Source organism: Lithobates pipiens, unplaced genomic scaffold (genome assembly GCF_037356315.1).
Source record: "Lithobates pipiens isolate NorthernLeopardFrog02 unplaced genomic scaffold, aLitPip1_a1.2 Scaffold_28, whole genome shotgun sequence".
NCBI lineage: Eukaryota > Metazoa > Chordata > Amphibia > Anura > Ranidae > Lithobates > Lithobates pipiens.
This window is the reverse complement of record NW_027507789.1, coordinates 4,147,178-4,164,871: the sequence shown is the minus strand read 5'-3', so window position 1 is coordinate 4,164,871 and position 17,694 is coordinate 4,147,178. Positions and strand designations below refer to the sequence as shown.

The 17,694-nt window shown below is 46.4% G+C and overlaps 1 protein-coding gene across 4 annotated transcripts in view; it reads right to left on the bottom strand.

The window, feature by feature from the left end:
- Positions 1-17,694, bottom strand: part of NTN1 (netrin 1) — a 188,286-nt gene that overhangs the window by 63,210 nt on the left and 107,382 nt on the right. For all 4 annotated transcript variants that reach the window (XM_077458592.1, XM_077458594.1, XM_077458593.1 and 1 more), the window contains exon 3: positions 15,764-15,952. In XM_077458592.1, coding sequence (XP_077314718.1) covers positions 15,764-15,952 — 189 coding nt within the window. The remainder of the gene's footprint in view (positions 1-15,763; positions 15,953-17,694) is intronic.

Below are 17,694 nucleotides of genomic sequence, written 5' to 3'. Positions count from 1 at the left end.
ATGGCATCTACCACGCTCATACGCGGGAATGAAGTCATTGTGCCCCCCCACCCCCCGGCCACTCATGTAGGCTGCGAACCCAGAATTGAGACAGGGGGAAGATGTCAGCCGACTCAGCGGTGACATAGCGGCGCTGGAGGACTTAGTTCTAAGGTAAGTCTATCATAATGTGCTAGTATGCGATGCATACCAGCATAATATGACACTGTCTTGCAGGGGATTTTTAATTCCCTGCGGTTTATTATCGCTTTAAAGTTCTTTTAACCTGTTGCTGTCCAGGTAATGCATATCTGTAGCGGCAAAGAGGATGGGTTTTAACGCTCACATGCCCCACATATACTTCCATGGGTAGCAGAGCCTTCTGTGCTGACAGCGAGCTCACCGCACGCTCCCATCACAGTGACAGAGCGCTCGGTCCTTGCTAATGATTGGGAGCCAATGGGACCGGTCATTGGTCAAGTGATTGGCTAATCCCTCCTGCCGGGGCATATGGATACGGTTAAAAAGAAGAGGTCCATGGACTTTAGACCTTGGAGAGTTTCTTGCCTCAGGAACATGTATGAGATGAAATATAAATACATTTACTATAAAGTAAAATTCAGTGATCATTTTAGGTTACGGCCTTCATCCGTTAGGCAGCGTCTTGCGCCATTGTCTGTTGTGTTTATCTTTCAGGCGCGGCTTCAACTCTTCAATATTCTTTTTGTTGTGTTAGATGAAAGCTGGATGCATGCGCCGCGTGATTCACTTTCAGATGGAAGCGAGCCACGAAGGCTCTTTGAATTACAGCATAGTTACAAAACTGACCTAAAGTGGACATGTCATTTGGAAGCCACACGAGGGGGCGGGGCACAAGTCAGCAACTCCCTCTTTCATACCATGACTAAAGCACTGCTGGTCCTGGTCTCCAATCGGTGACCTAAAGCCTATAACAGCCTAGATCATGTGGTCTCTGGCTACCCCAGGAGCCTTGTGGACGGTTTCGGTAGGGGCCACGTCGTGCCGCCCTGACAGTAAACTGGGGGCCGATGCATGGTCGAGTCTGAGCCGTCTGGAAGGATGCTCCTGGTGAGGATGGGTGCTGCCTGGTCTGATCCAGAGGGTCGGGTCCCTGGCCTTCTGGCCTGGATTGGGGTAGTTCTAGCCCCGGACAGTTTTTCGGGAGGGAAAACCGGCTGCTCCCTTGGTAGGGGGGGGGAGGAGCGGTTAGTACTTCCCGAATGTAATTAGGAAGGAGTGACAGGAGCGGTGGAGCCTGATGGTAAAGGGCTCTCACCAAGCTTCCTGATCTTCATGCCTTCCTGTCTGGGGTGGGGGCTGCTGTGGTCTGGACCGTGGGTCAGGGCGGTCTTGAAAGCCTATGGAGTATGTGCCCCTGGAGTGGCAGTCCAGGGGGGCCTAAGAATCACTGTGAGGGTCACTTTGATTTTGGGCACCAAGGTCACTGCACCATAACACGCCTTTTTTAGCACCTGCCTCTTGGGCCGGGCCTTTTGGCTGGGACCAGAGGAATTTTTTATTCCTGGCCTGGAGGGCCTGGTCGTCGTTTCACACAACGACCACCTTTTCACTCTCCTCTCCACTTTTTATTTATTTTCAGTGTGTGTTTTGTCACGTCTTGTTTTGTCACTTTGCACGTTTGCTGTGATGAGTAGGGTCGCAGGTCCTCGGGCCTGTCCTGAAAGTCTGGGGAGGGGGTGGACATGGCCTTTTGGCTTAGTTCGCCCTCTCTCATGGGGTTGGGGTCTCCCTTCGGGGGAGCCTCACCTAGTATTTGGGTGGGTCTGTTTCGGCAGACCTTCCAAAGAACGGGGTCTGACTGGTTTCGGCCAGGAAGACCAAGTTTTACGTGTCCTTGTCTGGAGCCTAACACCCCGGGGGATTCAGGACAAGGTCCTCTGATTTTAGAGGGCTTGTGTACCCGTCTGCACTTTTTTGGGTCACTCTTTATGTGTGTGCACATTTTTTATGCACCGGGTGAAGTTTTTTGGAGTGTGTTTTGCACGCCACAGGCTTTCAATAAAAAAAAAGGAGCCTTGTGGATGCTTCATCTCATTGGAGACTGTAGAGTTTCTGTTGTTTTCAATCAGTCCCTGTCTTGGAGTAAGTTATGTAAAACATAAATGAAGTAGAGCCTGATTATGTAGTGTCGCTTCTGCTTAAAGCGGAGGTCCACCCTAAAATGGACCTTCCGCTCATCGGAATCCTCCCCCCCTCCGGCGCCACAATTGGCACCTTTCAGGGGGGAGGGGGGTGCAGTTACCTGGATAATCCAGGTAACTGCACCCACTTCCGGGATAGCTCTCTGCGGAAAGGGGCGGAGATTACGCCCCTTTCCGCAAGTGCCCCGCTGCCTGCTGGGAAAACACACAGATCCCAGAGGCAGCGGGGACCGTCCTTATTGCGCAGCGCGGCTCGCGCATGCGCAGTAGGGAACCGGGAAATGAAGCCGAAAGGCTCCATTTCCTGATTCCCATACCCAAGATGGCGGCGGCAGCACCCGAGAAACGATCTACAGATCGGCTTCGGGTGCCGACATCGCGGGCGCGCTGGACAGGTAAGTGTCACTATTTTAAAAGTCAGCAGCTGCAGTATTTGTAGCTGCTGGCTTTTAAAAAAAAAAAAAACGCGGAGTCCCGGCGGACTCCCGCTTTAATCCCAAGCAGTGTTCTCACCTGCTGGATCTGGATGACCTTACCTCTTCCCATCTCCATTACAGAAGCAGAGGTGTTCTGTAGTCCAGCAGAAGTGTCGAACTGGGGGCAGAGCTGACCACACTGCGTGGGATTTCTGAGCAACGGAGGCAGCGTTGTTGGCTCACTACAGAAGTTAGGAGCTCACTGGATTTCTGCCAGACCAATAGGTATTTCTTTCATTATATTTAAAAGAGGCAAAACATAGAGAAATGTGCTTGTATCAGGGACAGAATAAGGGGTGGACAGAAGGGAAGGCTGCCCTGGGTGCAGTGGGGATTTGGGGGGTTGTGCTAGGAGGGTGGATTTCTGTTAGGAAGAATTTGGAGGTGAAGATTTGTGTTAGCAGGGGAAATTTGTGGTGGATTTATGCTTAGAAGGGAAATTTAAGGGGAAGATGATTTGTACCAGGAGGGGGGATTTGGGGAGGGAGAGGATTTGAGCTGGGAGGGGGATTTGTACTGGAAGAGGGGAAGGGGTTTGTTTGTGTAGAATTTATACTTAGGGGGTCCCAGCACTGGCTTGTATTACAGAGATGTACTACATATATTCTCCTATTATTGGTATTTTTCCCAGACATACACTATATTTGATACACTAATATTTTTTTAAATTTGGCCTGTAGAAGACATGTGACAGAACCAATGTTGTTCTGAATGGAAGGTATTCTAGACTGGTAGGCAAAATTGAATCACCATAATTCTGCTTATATTTTGCAGAGTTTGTGGTAAGTGCTCGAGGCACCTGTAAGACGAGCAATGGTCTCCAAACTGCAACCTGTTACTTGCCTTTATCCATCCCTGGAGGCATTATTCCTGCTACTGACACCAAGAATTGGGCACTATTTCTGCCACTGACACCAATGATGGGGCACAATTACTTCGACTGACACCAACAATCAGGGCAGTATTTGAGTGGGTGGCACAGTGGTGTAGTGGTTAGCACTCTCACCTAGCAGTAAGAAGCGTCGCTGGTTCGTATCCCAACCACGACACTACCTGCCTGGAGATTGCATGTTCTCCCTGTGCCTGCGTGGGTTTCCTCCAGGTACTCCGGTTTCCTCCCACAATCCAAAGACATGCAGGTAGGTTAATTGGCCTCTGTCCAAAATTGGCCCCTAGTATATGAAGGGCGACCTTGGATTGTGGGGACTGACGTGAGTGTGCAATGTACAGGGATAGGGACAATTGTAGACACTCACTCTGGTTGAACTGGATGGACTGGTGTCTTTATTCAACCTAACTAACTATGAAACTATTTCTCCCCCTAATACCATAGATAGGGAATTGCTTACTCCAGACACATTTCGGCCCCCTCAAAGTCTGGCGGACAGTAAACTGATCCTTTGTTTAGAAAGTTTGGAGACCCCTGAACTAGAGGACCAAGAAGATCGTCCAGGGTTGTAAGCAATAATCAGGATTTACTGCACTAGAACTAGAGCTCAAAAGAACAATCAGGGACCTTCTCCCCCAGTCCTGGTGTGGTGATCTAAGGCCGCGTACACACGGGCGGACTGTCTGTCCAACTTAGTCCGCTGAAACACATTTCAGCGGACAGTCCGCTCGTGTGTGGGCTTCAGCGGACTTTTTCAGCGGACAGTCTGGCGGACTAAGTCTTTCGGAATTTCCGTAATACAGTCCGTCCAACTTTGGTTTCAGCGAACAGTCCGCTCGTGAGTAGGCAAGTTGGACGGACTAAGTATGGCGCATGCTCAGAAAGGATTTACACGGCGGAAGGTTGCATTGCTGTGTATTGGACGTCGTATTTCTAGTCCCGTCGTACGTGCCGTACACGTCATCGCGCAAGCTTTCAGCGGACTGTCTGTTCATCGTGTGTGGTCAAGTCCGTTCATTCAAAAGTAGGACGGACTGTCCGTCGGATTGTCTGACGGACTTAGTTGGCCAGACAGTCCGCCCGTGTGTACGCGGCTTTAGAAGAATGTGGACTTGACGTCTGGCGATGTTAACAGACATGATCTCCATTGGAAGCCCGTTCGCCGCTACAGTTCTCTGTCTGGTTTCAGACTCTAGGAAGAGGAATATGGTGCACAAACGATGTGTGGAATGCAGGAGTTATTTCAGAAATATTGTGTATGTAGAATTTTCGTATTATTATTTTTGTATTGTTCAGCTGAATGGGAAAGGCTTTGTAGATCTAGGACCCTCAGTTGCCCATAATAGTTAATTAGGAGCTGCTACTTAGCACCATTGAAACATCTGTAACGCCTCACCTGACAAAGTCCATAAATGTTCCAGTAAGAAATGTGGCCTCTATCGGAATGTTTGGACTGACAACCTTTTCTATGGAAAACTCTACTTGCCTATCTAATGCGTGTGTCCTATATCTAGTTCTGCCCCAAGGCCACCTTGAAAACTTCAGGCATAAGGCACAGCCACTTCCCGTCTACATGCGCTTCAACAATAGCTGAATAACGTTCCTCAGGGCTGGTTTCCTGATGGTCACAACAGTGGTTACTTAGAAGGTGGTGCCCCCTCGACCCATAAAATCTAAATTTAAGATGGCCGCACCTCGTTATTCTTTTACAGCAGTTGACCATGCCTACATGTGTGTTGAAACAGCCACTTGCAGTATCCATAGGAAGCCCATTTGACCGGCCGAAAACCCAAGAGCATAATTGGGAGACATTGGTAGAGCATTGTCAACCTATAACAGGAAGAGCCTGAAGAAGGACCTTCAAGTGGTCCAAGTGTGCACATTTGGCCATTGCCTTGCAGGGGATATGATATCTGATGCCTAGAGGAACCTGCAGTGACTTTCTCCACATTACTTCATCAAATTTGCAGCTTCACTTGACGAGGGACATTTTTTTGTAACTGTCTTAGAAGCAAAACAAGGTCTAGGAAAATGTAATGTATGATTGAAAAGTTATATAGTACGTATATTATATCTGAATGGGAAGGAGTTCATGCTGGAAATTGTTCGATACACCGTACGTCGTACAGCAGGAAACTGAAAGTGTTTGGACAGCTTAATCTTCGTGTCATTCTCCTGCTCACAAAAGGTGGTGAATGTTTTATGAGCGCTTAAAATGCCAAGTGAAAATGTCAGTAATCTGAATGCTGCATGCGTCACCCTGTCCTTGTGTCAATAAATTTTAACACGGCCGACGGCAAGCCATCCGTGAAGTATCTAAACTTCTGTTAATAAGAACTAAAATGTGCGTTTCCCTTCAAACAATGCACCCAGGTCTTTTTTTTTTTTTTTTTTCTGTACAGGGTGTCGGTGACCCTGTGATGTCACTGGGTGGGCAGGGAGAGGTTAATATACACCTGCCGACAGGACCGCACAGGTGCGCTGAGCAATGCGTAATGTACGTACGTCTATATGTAACACCTGGCATGTCACCCTGATATATATATATTTGTCAAACAAGAACATATTGAAAGGTCACATTATGTATTTAGCTTAGCAAAGAACCAAAAAAAGTAACAAAATCAGAATGTGGGTGCAGGGGGGGGGGGGGGGGGGGAGATGACGGAGTATGATGCACAAAAGATGTGGGGAATGGGGCAGTTATTTCAGAAATGTCGTGTATGTATCGGTTCTACACAGACTGAGAGTAAAACATAGATGTACAGGTTCTCAAAACAAGATGGAGAAAGTTTGGGAGAAACCTTTTTCGGAAGACAAAAATGGAAGAAGTACGGCCAACTTATGAACAAGAAGCCCTCATGAGGACAAGATGGGGGCAGTTAGGCCAAATTCTGCAAAAAAAAACTCAATAAGATGAAATAACTACCTCAAAAGAATCCTTTCTGAAAACAAGAATAAGGCAGCAAGTCTATCTATTGCAGAAGAAGCTTTCATAAGGACAAGAAGGAGGCAGTCAGTCTAACTCCTCCACAAGAAGCCCTACTCAGGACCAAGAGGAGGCAGACGGCCTAATTGCTACACAAAAAGTAAAACTGAGGACATGATGGAAGCAGTTAGGCTAACTGCTAGACAAGAAGACTAACTGAAGACAAGATGGAGAAAGTTAGGCTTACTGCTGCTCGGGAAACCTTGTGTCAGGTCACCTTGAGGCGAGGTGACAGATGCACACCGTAGGGATCAGGAGTGCACCGCAAGGTTGTGGACCCTACGGCTGACTGCTGCGGATGGGAGACAGATCCCACTGGAGTTAGAGCGTAAGATTCCCTGGGGCGCGGAGTCTAAGAGCCAGCAGGTGTTCACCAGAGCTTCTAGTGGTGAGGATGGACTTGGCTGCATCTGGCTCCAGGTCGCGACCCCCAGGGTCTCCCAGCTCACACCCACAGTAGGCAACAGGAGGATAGGGATGGTGAGGGACAAAGCCAAGGTCGGGGCCACAAGCAGACAGGAATAGTCAGGGACACGCCAAAAGGTCAGGATCACAGGCAAACAGGGATAGTCAAGGACACGCCAAAGTCAGTAACGGAATAACAGAAGAGCACACGGCAGGTAACAGGAAGCTAAACACACAAAGGAATACACAATGGTTGATCAGCAGGGTTGGCCTGCAGTGCTCAGGTTAATATAGAGTTCTCTGATAGGAGCTAGGGTGGAGTCATGCCAGAGGATGGATTACAAAAGTAGTCAGGTGAGGGTCGGCTGGTCTCTAGAGATGAACACATGGAAACAGGTAAGCAGACAAACTCTATTGCATAACCATGACACCTTGTCAAGGGCAGAATAGAAGAAGTTAAGGTAACTGGTGCAGAAAATGCTTCCCTAAGGACAAGATGGAGGCAATCTGGTAGCAATCAAGCGAACTGCTACAAAGAAGAAGCCTTAGCAAGGACAAGATGGAGGCAGTCAGGTTAACTGCTACGCTAAAGCCTGCACCACAAAGCTTAAATAAGAAAAAAGCCCTACCGAGAACAGCATAATTGACAATCTCTACTGAGGACAAGATGGAAGCATTCAGGTTAACTGCTAGACAAGAAGCCTAATTGAAGACAGGACAGAGACGATTAGGCACACTGTTGCTCAAGCAACCTCAGAAAGGCTGGTGGTGTATGGTGTAAATATGCCCCCCCCCCCCCCCCTTTAAGGACAAGATGGAATTAGTTAGGATAGCTGCTGAGCAAGAAACCTCATGAAGAAAAAGATGGAGGCAGTTGCTGAGAACAAATTGGAAGCAAAAATTGCTAACTGGTGTACATGAAGTGTTCCCCGGGGACAAGATGGAAGCACTCAGGCTAACATCTTGGCTGTCTGAGGTCTGTAAATCACCAACCTCCTACAGAAAAGTTTGCTATGAAGAAACAAAAGATGCAGCAGGTGGAGAAGAAGTGAAAGCTGGACTTCTCATATATCCCAGTACAAGGCTTCTGCCATACAGGAGGATCACCTCCCCCTTTGTATTTAACATTTTAATATAAAAAGCCAGATCTCTGCTTTATAATTCTCCTTTTATTGAATGGTAGAGGAGAGCCGGGATGTTTTGCAGTAATATCGGGCCCACCCTGTGATTGCAGGCCTCTTCAGGAAGGAATTTGGTGTCAGAGAGAGTTTAGGTGACGGATTTCATTACAGTATTGTCTCTGTGCCTGAAACACAATATGGTGGAAGCGGAAGGTTAATCCGTTGGACGGAATAATGTTATTAAATAATGTTTTTATGAGAAGATAAAGCCGCCTCGGTTCCTTGTAGATGAGGCAAGGACAACACCCTTATGTCTTTCTGGAAAAACAAAGTGGTTGCTCTGGTCCGCAAAGGCACCAAACTCCGCCAGTCCTGATCCTTACTAACAAAACTTCAACCAGAAATCCATTAGGGTCAAGCAGCCAATATATGACACAATAGTATTATTATCTTTTGCAACAATATTAATGTAGAAGTTGGAAGAGATAGCCCGGCCGTCGTACACCTCACCCAGCCCGAGTGGTTAGAAGCCTCATCTCGATTCATCCAAGCCATGAACCCAGGGGTGGGCGAAACATGTTGGGGGTATGGCCTGGATGAATCCAGTTGAGGCTGCTTTTACCTGCTAATCAGGGCAAGGTGTGCGGCGGCAGGGATATCTCTTCCTACTTCCACAGCGTGCTTTTGGGTCTGGAACAGTGGTCTCCAAACTGCAGCCCGAGGGCCAGAAACAGCTCTTTGCTTGCTTTTATCTGGCTCTTGGGGCACTATTTTATTCACAGACACCAATGAAAGGTATAGTTCCTCCAAATGACACCAACAATGGGGCCCAATGACAATGATGGGGCACAGTTCCTCCCAATGACACCAATGATGGGGCACAATTCCTCCCACTGACACTAACAGTGGGGCCCAATGACACCAATGAATGGGCACAATTCCTACCCAAGACATCAATGATGGGGCACAATTCCTCCCAATAACACCAATGATGGGGCACAATTTCTCCCACTGACACTGAGGATGGCGGATTGTTTACTCCTACTGATGCTGGGACATTTTGTACTCATGATGACCATATCCCGGCCCCCCCTAAAGTCTGAAGGACAGTAAACTGGCCCTTTGTTTAGAGAGTTTGGAGACCCCCGGTTTGGACAAACCTTTCCCCAGCCTGCACCCTCACCAGTCAGTGGCATCCAGCTCATCAGACCTTGTTAGCCTGAGCAGAAGCCACTAAAAATGTATTGTGGGTCATAATATTAATATGATACTTCAGGAAACATAGCAGAGCATAGTAAAAACATTGTGCTTTACCATGACTGGCCTGTTGGCAGGGCCAGGTGACTGGCATCAAAACCATGCCATAATTCATTTATACGACACAACCTCCCCCAGACCCGCTTTCTTCTTCTGTTCTGGGTGTAATAGAAGGGCTTTAGGAATCAATTTAAGAATATTATGATTACTTTGGATTTTCAGGAGCCAGAATTACAGACCACACTATTGTGTCTGTAGGCCATGGCATTGAGCACCACTGGGGAGATCATCTACCCATTGGCTTATTAGGCCAAACTGTAGTAATTTGTATTTAAATGGAGGAAATCAGAAACACATTCTATAGCTAGGTCTGTAGAGGTAAGTGATATGAAAAAAACTACCTGAAATATTGTCAGGAGGTTCATACTCTGGGCCAGCCTTTCTCAACCTTTTTGACACAGAGGAACCCTTAAATAACTTTCTGCTCTCGGAACCCCTGCTAAAAATTACTGTATTTATGTTATGATACATTAGTGTGATGGTCAGTGGGAAGAATGATCCTTACACTTGTGGTCATTGAGAAGAATTACCTCCTTACAGATAGCTAAAAAGATCAATGGTGTCATTGGAAATTTATCTGAGAGGCAGAAATTGCTCATTGCTCAAGGAACCCCTAGCAACATCTGGAGAAACTCTGGAGTTTCATGGATCCCTGGTTGAGAAACTCTGTCCTGTAGGAACCCTGAGGTTTTTATGGATGCCTGTTTGAGAAATCCTGCTCTGGAGGAATCATAAGTTTTAATGGAACCCTGGTTGAGAAACCCTGCTCTGGAGGAACCCTATGGTTCAATGGAACCTTGGTTGAGAAACTCTTTCCTGTAGGAACCCTGAGGTTTTTATGGATGCCTGGTTGAGAAACCCTGTCCTGGAGGAATCATAAGGTTTCATGGAACCCTGGTTGAGAAACCCTGCTCTGGAGGAACCCCATGGTTCAATGGAACCTTGGTTGAGAAACTCTTTCCTGTGGGAACCCTGAGGTTTTTATGGATGCCTGGTTGAGAAATTGTGCTCTGGAGGAATCATAAGGTTTCATGGAAGCCTGGTTGAGAAACCCTGCTCTGGAGGAACCCTATGGTTCAATGGAACCTTGGTTGAGAAACTCTGTCCTGTAGGAACCCTGAGGTTTTTATGGATGCCTGGTTGAGAAACCCTGCTCTGGAGGAACCCCATGGTTCAAAGGAACCTTGGTTGAGAAACTCTGTCCTGTAGGAACCCTGAGGTTTTTATGGATGCCTGGTTGAGAAATTCTGCTCTGGAGGAATCATAAGGTTTCATGGAAGCCTGGTTGAGAAACTCTGCTCTGGAGGAACCCCATGGTTCAAAGGAACCTTGGTTGAGAAACTCTGTCCTGTAGGAACCCTGAGGTTTTTATGGATGCCTGGTTGAGAAACCTTGCTCTGGAGGAATCATAAGGTTTCATGGAACCCTGGTTGAGAAACCCTGCTCCGGAGGAACCCTATGGTTCAATGAAAACCTTGGTTGAGAAACCTTGCTCTGAAGGAACCCTAGGGTTTCATGGAACCCTGGTTGAGAAACCTTGCTCTGAAGGAACCCCAGGGTTTCATGGAATCCTGGTTGAGAAAACTTGCTCTGAAGGAACAGCTCTCGTTTAACATTCTTCATTGGAAGGCAGATCACATCTTCCTCTCTATATCTTCCTCTATATATATTTACATTTCTGAGTTTGAAAATCGCATTACAACAAATGCAAAGAAAGGCATCTCCAAATCTAACATGAAAAGCGACCCAAACTTTTTGAGCTCCTCATTGAAAATGCTGCAGCACCGGAGCCACAGAATGACCGGCACTACTACTTATAATGGGTGGTCGTTCAGAAACCCTTTCTTGACTGGGAAGTTCACTGGGAATCCCATTGATCTGAAATAAGACCTGTAATCCCTTTCATTATTTTGCCATATGTTTCCATCATAGGGGTTAAGTTGACTGTTTTGTACACAGCAATATGACACAGCTTTTATATTTTTGATATACTGTATGCAGCCAAATTTTATCTTTAAAAAAAAAAAAAAAGTTCACATTTTTGTCTTGCGCCAGTAAAGATAATTTGAATCTCTGAATTTCCTCAGCAGAGGTCTACTTCTCTGTGTGTCTGATAGGGATAAGCGAAATCTGTTATTTAACAAGTGCAGAACTAAGGAGTACACTTACTTCTGCACTCCTCTTCCCCACTGTAGCACCCTAAATGCCTGTCTACCCCCTTCCTGCACACCAGTGGCAGCCCGTCCATTAGGGGTGCAAGGACACCGCCCCCCCTATCCATGTGTCCAGTCCCCTGATCTACATACAGGACGCCGGACCATGTAATCCAATGAGAGGGAGGGGGGGGGGGGAGGTTGAAGCATGTGATTAGAGCCAGGGGCTCTAATGGGCTTCAAAAAAGGGTGGGCTGGGGGGCATAGAGCACTGCACTCTGAGCCCACCCAGTTGTGTGATAACAGTGAATGAATATCCCAGTGTTCATGTCCATCTCCCACCTTAGGGTAGCGTTGGAGAATCCCGCTGACAGCTGAAAGAACTGAGCCAGTAGGTATCGGTTTTAAGTATCGGTGCATTTGCACGAGTACCGATACTCCTGCTTAGTATCGGCACCGGTATCGGTCCAACCCTAGTACACATTGTAATTTGCATGTTCTGAGCACAAAAGAAACCAGTTTAATACAATTCCATTCATGTATCAGAACTGCGTGAAGTTTTTAAGGAATTTCAAACAAAATTATTTGACTCAATGAGTTCGATTTACTGAAGTCAAATAAACTCTGCACTTTGCAGTTGCTCCAGAGATTAGTAAATTAACAGAAGCTCTGCCGACTGCCATCATCCAATCATTAGAAGCAAAAAATGCTTGTTTTTTTTTTTTCCCCTTTCCACGTGATTGGGTACTCTTTGCAAAGCCTTACCTCATTTACTAAGCTCTGGAGCAACTGCACTTTGCAAAGTGCAACAGTCTTTTTGCCTTTAGTAAATCAACCCCAATGAGTTTGATTTACCAAAGGCAAACAGACTGTGCACTTTTGCAAAGTGCAGTTGCTCCAGAGCTTAGAACTTTGCAAAGAGTATCCAATCAAATGCAAGGAGAATATATAAAAAAAAAAAAAAAAAGCATTTTTTGCTTGCACATGATTGGATGATGGAAGTCGGCAGAGCTTTCCCTCGTTTACTAAGCTCTGGAGCAACTTTGCAAAGTGCAACAGTCTATTTGCCTTTAGTAAGAGCTCTGAGGAACGATTTTTTTTTTTTCTCAGAATTTCTATACGAACGTTTAAATGAAATTCTACAGCCCACATGAGATATTCGCAGTTGTGACCGGCCCACTATCTGTGGCAATTTCTGAATTTATATATATATATATATATATATATATATATATATATATATATATATATATATATATATATATATATTCCGTCGGTTCTAGTGTGGATTATTAATTATTAAGACATTTCATGAACGTTCTCTTGTACATCCCGTGGTACGCCGGCCCCCTCTGCTCACCGCATACCCCCAACACAATAGTCATTTTACCGGCAGCAGAACCCGCGCTGACGTCTTGCACGATTGTGGGAACCGGCTAACCTCGGGCCGCCAACACCTGCAGACACACACTCACGTGCCCTCGCCGTCGCTCTCTGATGTTTGCAGGTAGATTAACCTGCCCCCTCCCCCCACCCCGGTCCTCAATGGGATTCTCTCCCCAATGTCTGGGGCCATTTGTCAAAGCTTGCAGCCTTTGTAGCCGACCTCCCCCCCCCCCCCCATTCTCTGCTTAACCTGTTCAATGCAAAGCACTGTCCAATGGTATGCACACCTGTGCCGGGCTGGAGGAAGGGGGGGGGGGGGGTGTACATAGCACATATGGGAAACATTGACCTCCTTCTCTGCCACTGGAATTTAACAGTTTGCCTGCCAGCAGTGCAGGAGGTTCACAGCGTCCCGATAGAGAGAGAGAGAGACAGAGAGGATGGCTTTATAAGAGGAGAGGGCGGCCAGGTGCACGCCGCGACGCTCCACACCCTTCTACGCCAGGCAGCGGAATCTGGAATTTCTAGGAACATTGAGGTTGATTTACGAAAGGATTAAAAGCAAGTTCCCTTTGAAAAGAATACCCAATTATGTGCAAGAAAAAAAAAAAAAAAAAAACGTTTTTAGCTCACACAAGATTGGATGATTGAAGTCAAGCACCTCATTCACTAAGCGAAGTGAAAGTTTATTCTGCATCAAGAAAATTCACTTCAACTATTCAGTCGTGTGCAAGAGAGAGACAACCTTTTTTTATTTATTTTTTCCTCTGTGTTTAGTTTTAAATGTATTTTAAATTTATTAAATATATTATTATTATTATTATTATTAATGTTACTTATTTTTTAATCTACACCAAAAAGTTTTGATTTCCTTTCAAGTTAATCCATATATATTCTCACCACCTGCTTGGCCGTGCTGGACGGTGTTTGTGCCCCTGCCTGTCTCTGCGGGTAATGGCAGATTGGTTGAAAAGAACAAGCTAATGGATCTTATCTCAGCAGTCAATAAAGCGGTATTAAACCCAAAATTTAAAAATGTAGCATATTGTAGCTTACCAATCATTAGATATGGTGGCTGCATTCATTTTATTTTCCTGCCCCCCCCCCCCCCCTATGTTTTCACCTGGTTTTCTGGCCAGCAGGGCCACTGATGGGGGGACGACCACCAGTCCTCCTGTAGGGGGCCCGGGCACACAGTGGGGGGCCGAACAGCAGAGGGAATCGATGTGGTCAGGCGGAGGGGCAATTACAGAAGGATGCCCCAGTAGATCAGAAGCAGGCAGAATGGAGAGGGGTATCGGCGCCATAGGGGAAGCAATTACAGGAACGATGCCTTGTGTCTCTCTCTGCAGCAGCTGAAAGACCTCTCCCGCCTGCCAGATTTCAGCTGCTGCAGGGAGAGTCACAGACACAGCTCCGGAGATTAGTAATTGCTTCACCTGCATCAATACCCCTCTCTGTTCTGCCTGCTTCTGATCCATCCAGTCACTGTGTAGCCCAACCCCCCCCCCCCCCCCCCCCAACATGCTGGCTTTCCTGTTCCGTAAAAAAAAAAAAAAAAATTGAAAATATAAAAAAATGTAAAAAATTATGAAAAAAAAATGTGTAAAGATTGAAAAAAAAAATTAAAAAAAGGGCTTGCTCATAACGGTCCGCTAATAATGGTTTTAGTGTATTTTTTTGTGAAAATGTTGTTTTGATCTATTCGGGGGGGGCCAGGTAGGCTGTACAGGAGCCCGTGATTTCTAGCAGCAGCCCTGCTGGTCGGTAACATACCTCCTGTATTAGTGAGGCACAACTGTGAAGGAATAAGAACAGGAGGAACAGCAGACAGCAGCATTGTCTAAGGGGATGGGTAGTGTTACATGTATTAGCAGATTTAGATACACTAACAAATTGAAGCCAAACTCCAGCTCACGCTTTATAAATCAGTCACAGCTAATGCATCTGTGTCCCCCCCCCCCCCCCCCGCTGGCTCTGAGGCTGAGAACCGAGCGATCAAATGCAGCAGATCGCTCGGTTCTCAGAGCTCGTTGAGACTTGTCAGTTGCTGGCTCTCTGCTCTGCCCCTCCAGTTTGCTCACTGGAGTCCTGGGCTGTCGTGGGGGGGGGGGGGGGGGACAGTAATGGCCAGCTCAGGCTCTCAGGGGCTCGCTGGTCCGGTCCAGTACAGGTATGTGGGTGGATTCCGACCATAAGGTCGCACGGACCAGCTACACGACATCAGCCGGAAGTGGGCTTCAGCCCGCTGTCTGCTGAAAACAGGTCACAGAAGTGCAGAACGAACAGTGATCCATAGGGGGAGGGGGGAAGTACAGCCAAAGGAGCTTTGGCTGCACTTCTCCTTTAAATGGATTGTTTCAGATAATAAACCAAAAAAACTCCTAGTGCAACCAGAGAATAGGCTATTAACCCTGTTGTGCCATAAGCCTATACGTGGGAAAGTTCCATGTAAACCTGTCCACTTTAAGATGGCTCCAGAGGGTATTGGTTTCCTCTGTGCACCATTTATTTGTGTCATATAAACTGATACATTCTGCTGGAGTGCTTGTGAAAAAACAACAGACTTGCTGGCTGGATCACCAGATGAAAATAGAAGAAAAAGGAAAGAGAATGCAGCCATTACATCTTAGAATTAGTAAGCTGCAATACAATCAATGTTTGCTTTTGGGTTTTTATACTGCTTTAAAATGATCTCCAACACACAAGAAGATCTGTGATGAACTTCCTCCCCGCCCACAAGGCTCAATTTTCAGAAATTTTGCTGAAACATATAAAAGAACAATAAAGCTGCAGACAAAAAAATAAAAGAGATCGCACTGCGTTCCCCATACAGGGGCTCATCCCGCCAGGCCTAGCGCTCCTCACCTTTGCAGGCCTTCCTGTGGGTGATGGGCTTGGTCATGTCCCGGTAGTATCCCTCCTTGCAGTAGTGGCAGTGGCGGCCGGCGGTGTTATGGCGGCAGTTCAGGCAGACCCCTCCGCTCCGGCGGCCAGACAGCTTGAAGAGCTCCATGTTGAAGCGACAGCGGCGGGCATGCAGGTTACAGTTGCAGGCTGCAGAAGGACAGAAAGAAGCACGTTAGGTCAAGAGCTTGCAATCTGTTCAGTGACTGCTACAAGATACTTTGCACTCAAGGAATACAGGAAAACACCAACTTGGGGGGGGGGGGGGATTGGGGATCTTTCCGTCATCAAGTTTGTAGTATTTTTAGGTGGAATGATACAGCAAAACAAATTAGGAAGAAACGGCTGAAATGGCTGGTCAGTCAATCTTATAATTCACCCGAATACCCCGACCACAGTGCATAGCCAGGAGCGTAACGACCCCAGCCAATGCTGCAAATTGTCCTGGAATAATATTATGTACAAGGCCTAGACCTATCCTTCTCAACCAGGATTCCTCCAGAGGTCACTGGGAGGTCCTTGAGCAGTTTCTGCCTTCCTGATATGTAACCTTCCACACCAAGGACCCTATTAGCTATCAGTGAGGGCAGCATTCTACCCACTGATCACCAATGTAAGGAACATTCTACCCACTGATCACCAATGTAAGGAACATTCTTCCCACTGATCACCAATGTAAGGAACATTCTACCCACTGATCACCAATGTAAGGAACATTCTTCTCACTGATCACCAATGTAAGGAACATTCTACCCACTGATCACCAATGTAAGGAACATTCTTCCCACTGATCACCAATGTAAGGAACATTCTTCTCACTGATCACCAATGTAAGGAACATTCTACCCACTGATCACCAATGTAAGGAACATTCTTCTCACTGATCACCAATGTAAGGAACATTCTACCCACTGATCACCAATGTAAGGAACATTCTTCTCACTGATCACCAATGTAAGGAACATTCTACCCACTGATCACCAATGTAAGGAACATTCTTCCCACTGATCACCAATGTAAGGAACATTCTTCTCACTGATCACCAATGTAAGGAACATTCTTCTCACTGATCACCAATGTAAGGAACATTCTTCTCACTGATCACCAATGTAAGGAACATTCTTCTCACTGATCACCAATGTAAGGAACATTCTTCCCACTGATCACCAATGTAAGGAACATTCTTCTCACTGATCACCAATGTAAGGAACATTCTTCCCACTGATCACCAATGTAAGGAACATTCTTCTCACTGATCACCAATGTAAGGAACATTCTTCTCACTGATCACCAATGTAAGGAACATTCTTCTCACTGATCATCTGGCCTGTTGAGGGTTCCTTGGTGGTAAAAAGGTGAATGGATGCGAAAGACCACCATGAACAGTTAAAAATAAACTGAACATTGTTTTACAAGAGCACATAGAGCATCAAACTCTGACTGCACGCAAGTGTGATTATTGAACTTCTCTTATCGTAAAGCTCAGTGACATATCTCACCGAGTCTGGCGGGGGTGTTTGTTACTCAGATATCTGTCCCAGGAGTGCTGAACATTTTATCAGCCCCAAATCCCTGGACAATGACACTGACAAGTGTACAAGCCTTACTAATGCAAAGTTCAATGGTTTAAAGATCTGTCTCTTCAGCTCAAAAAAGGTTATTTTGTCCCGGTGTCACTGGTCTCTAGTGATTGGATAGGCTGTGTTCTCATGAATAGGAAGGGTCTTGTGATGTCACTGGTCTCTAGTGATTGGATAGGCTGTGTTCTGATGAATATGAAGGGTCTCAGTGATGTCACTGGTCTCTAGTAATTGGATAGGCTGTGTTCTGATGAATATGAAGGGTCTCGGTGATGTCACTGGTCTCTAGTGATTGGATAGGCTGTGTTCTCA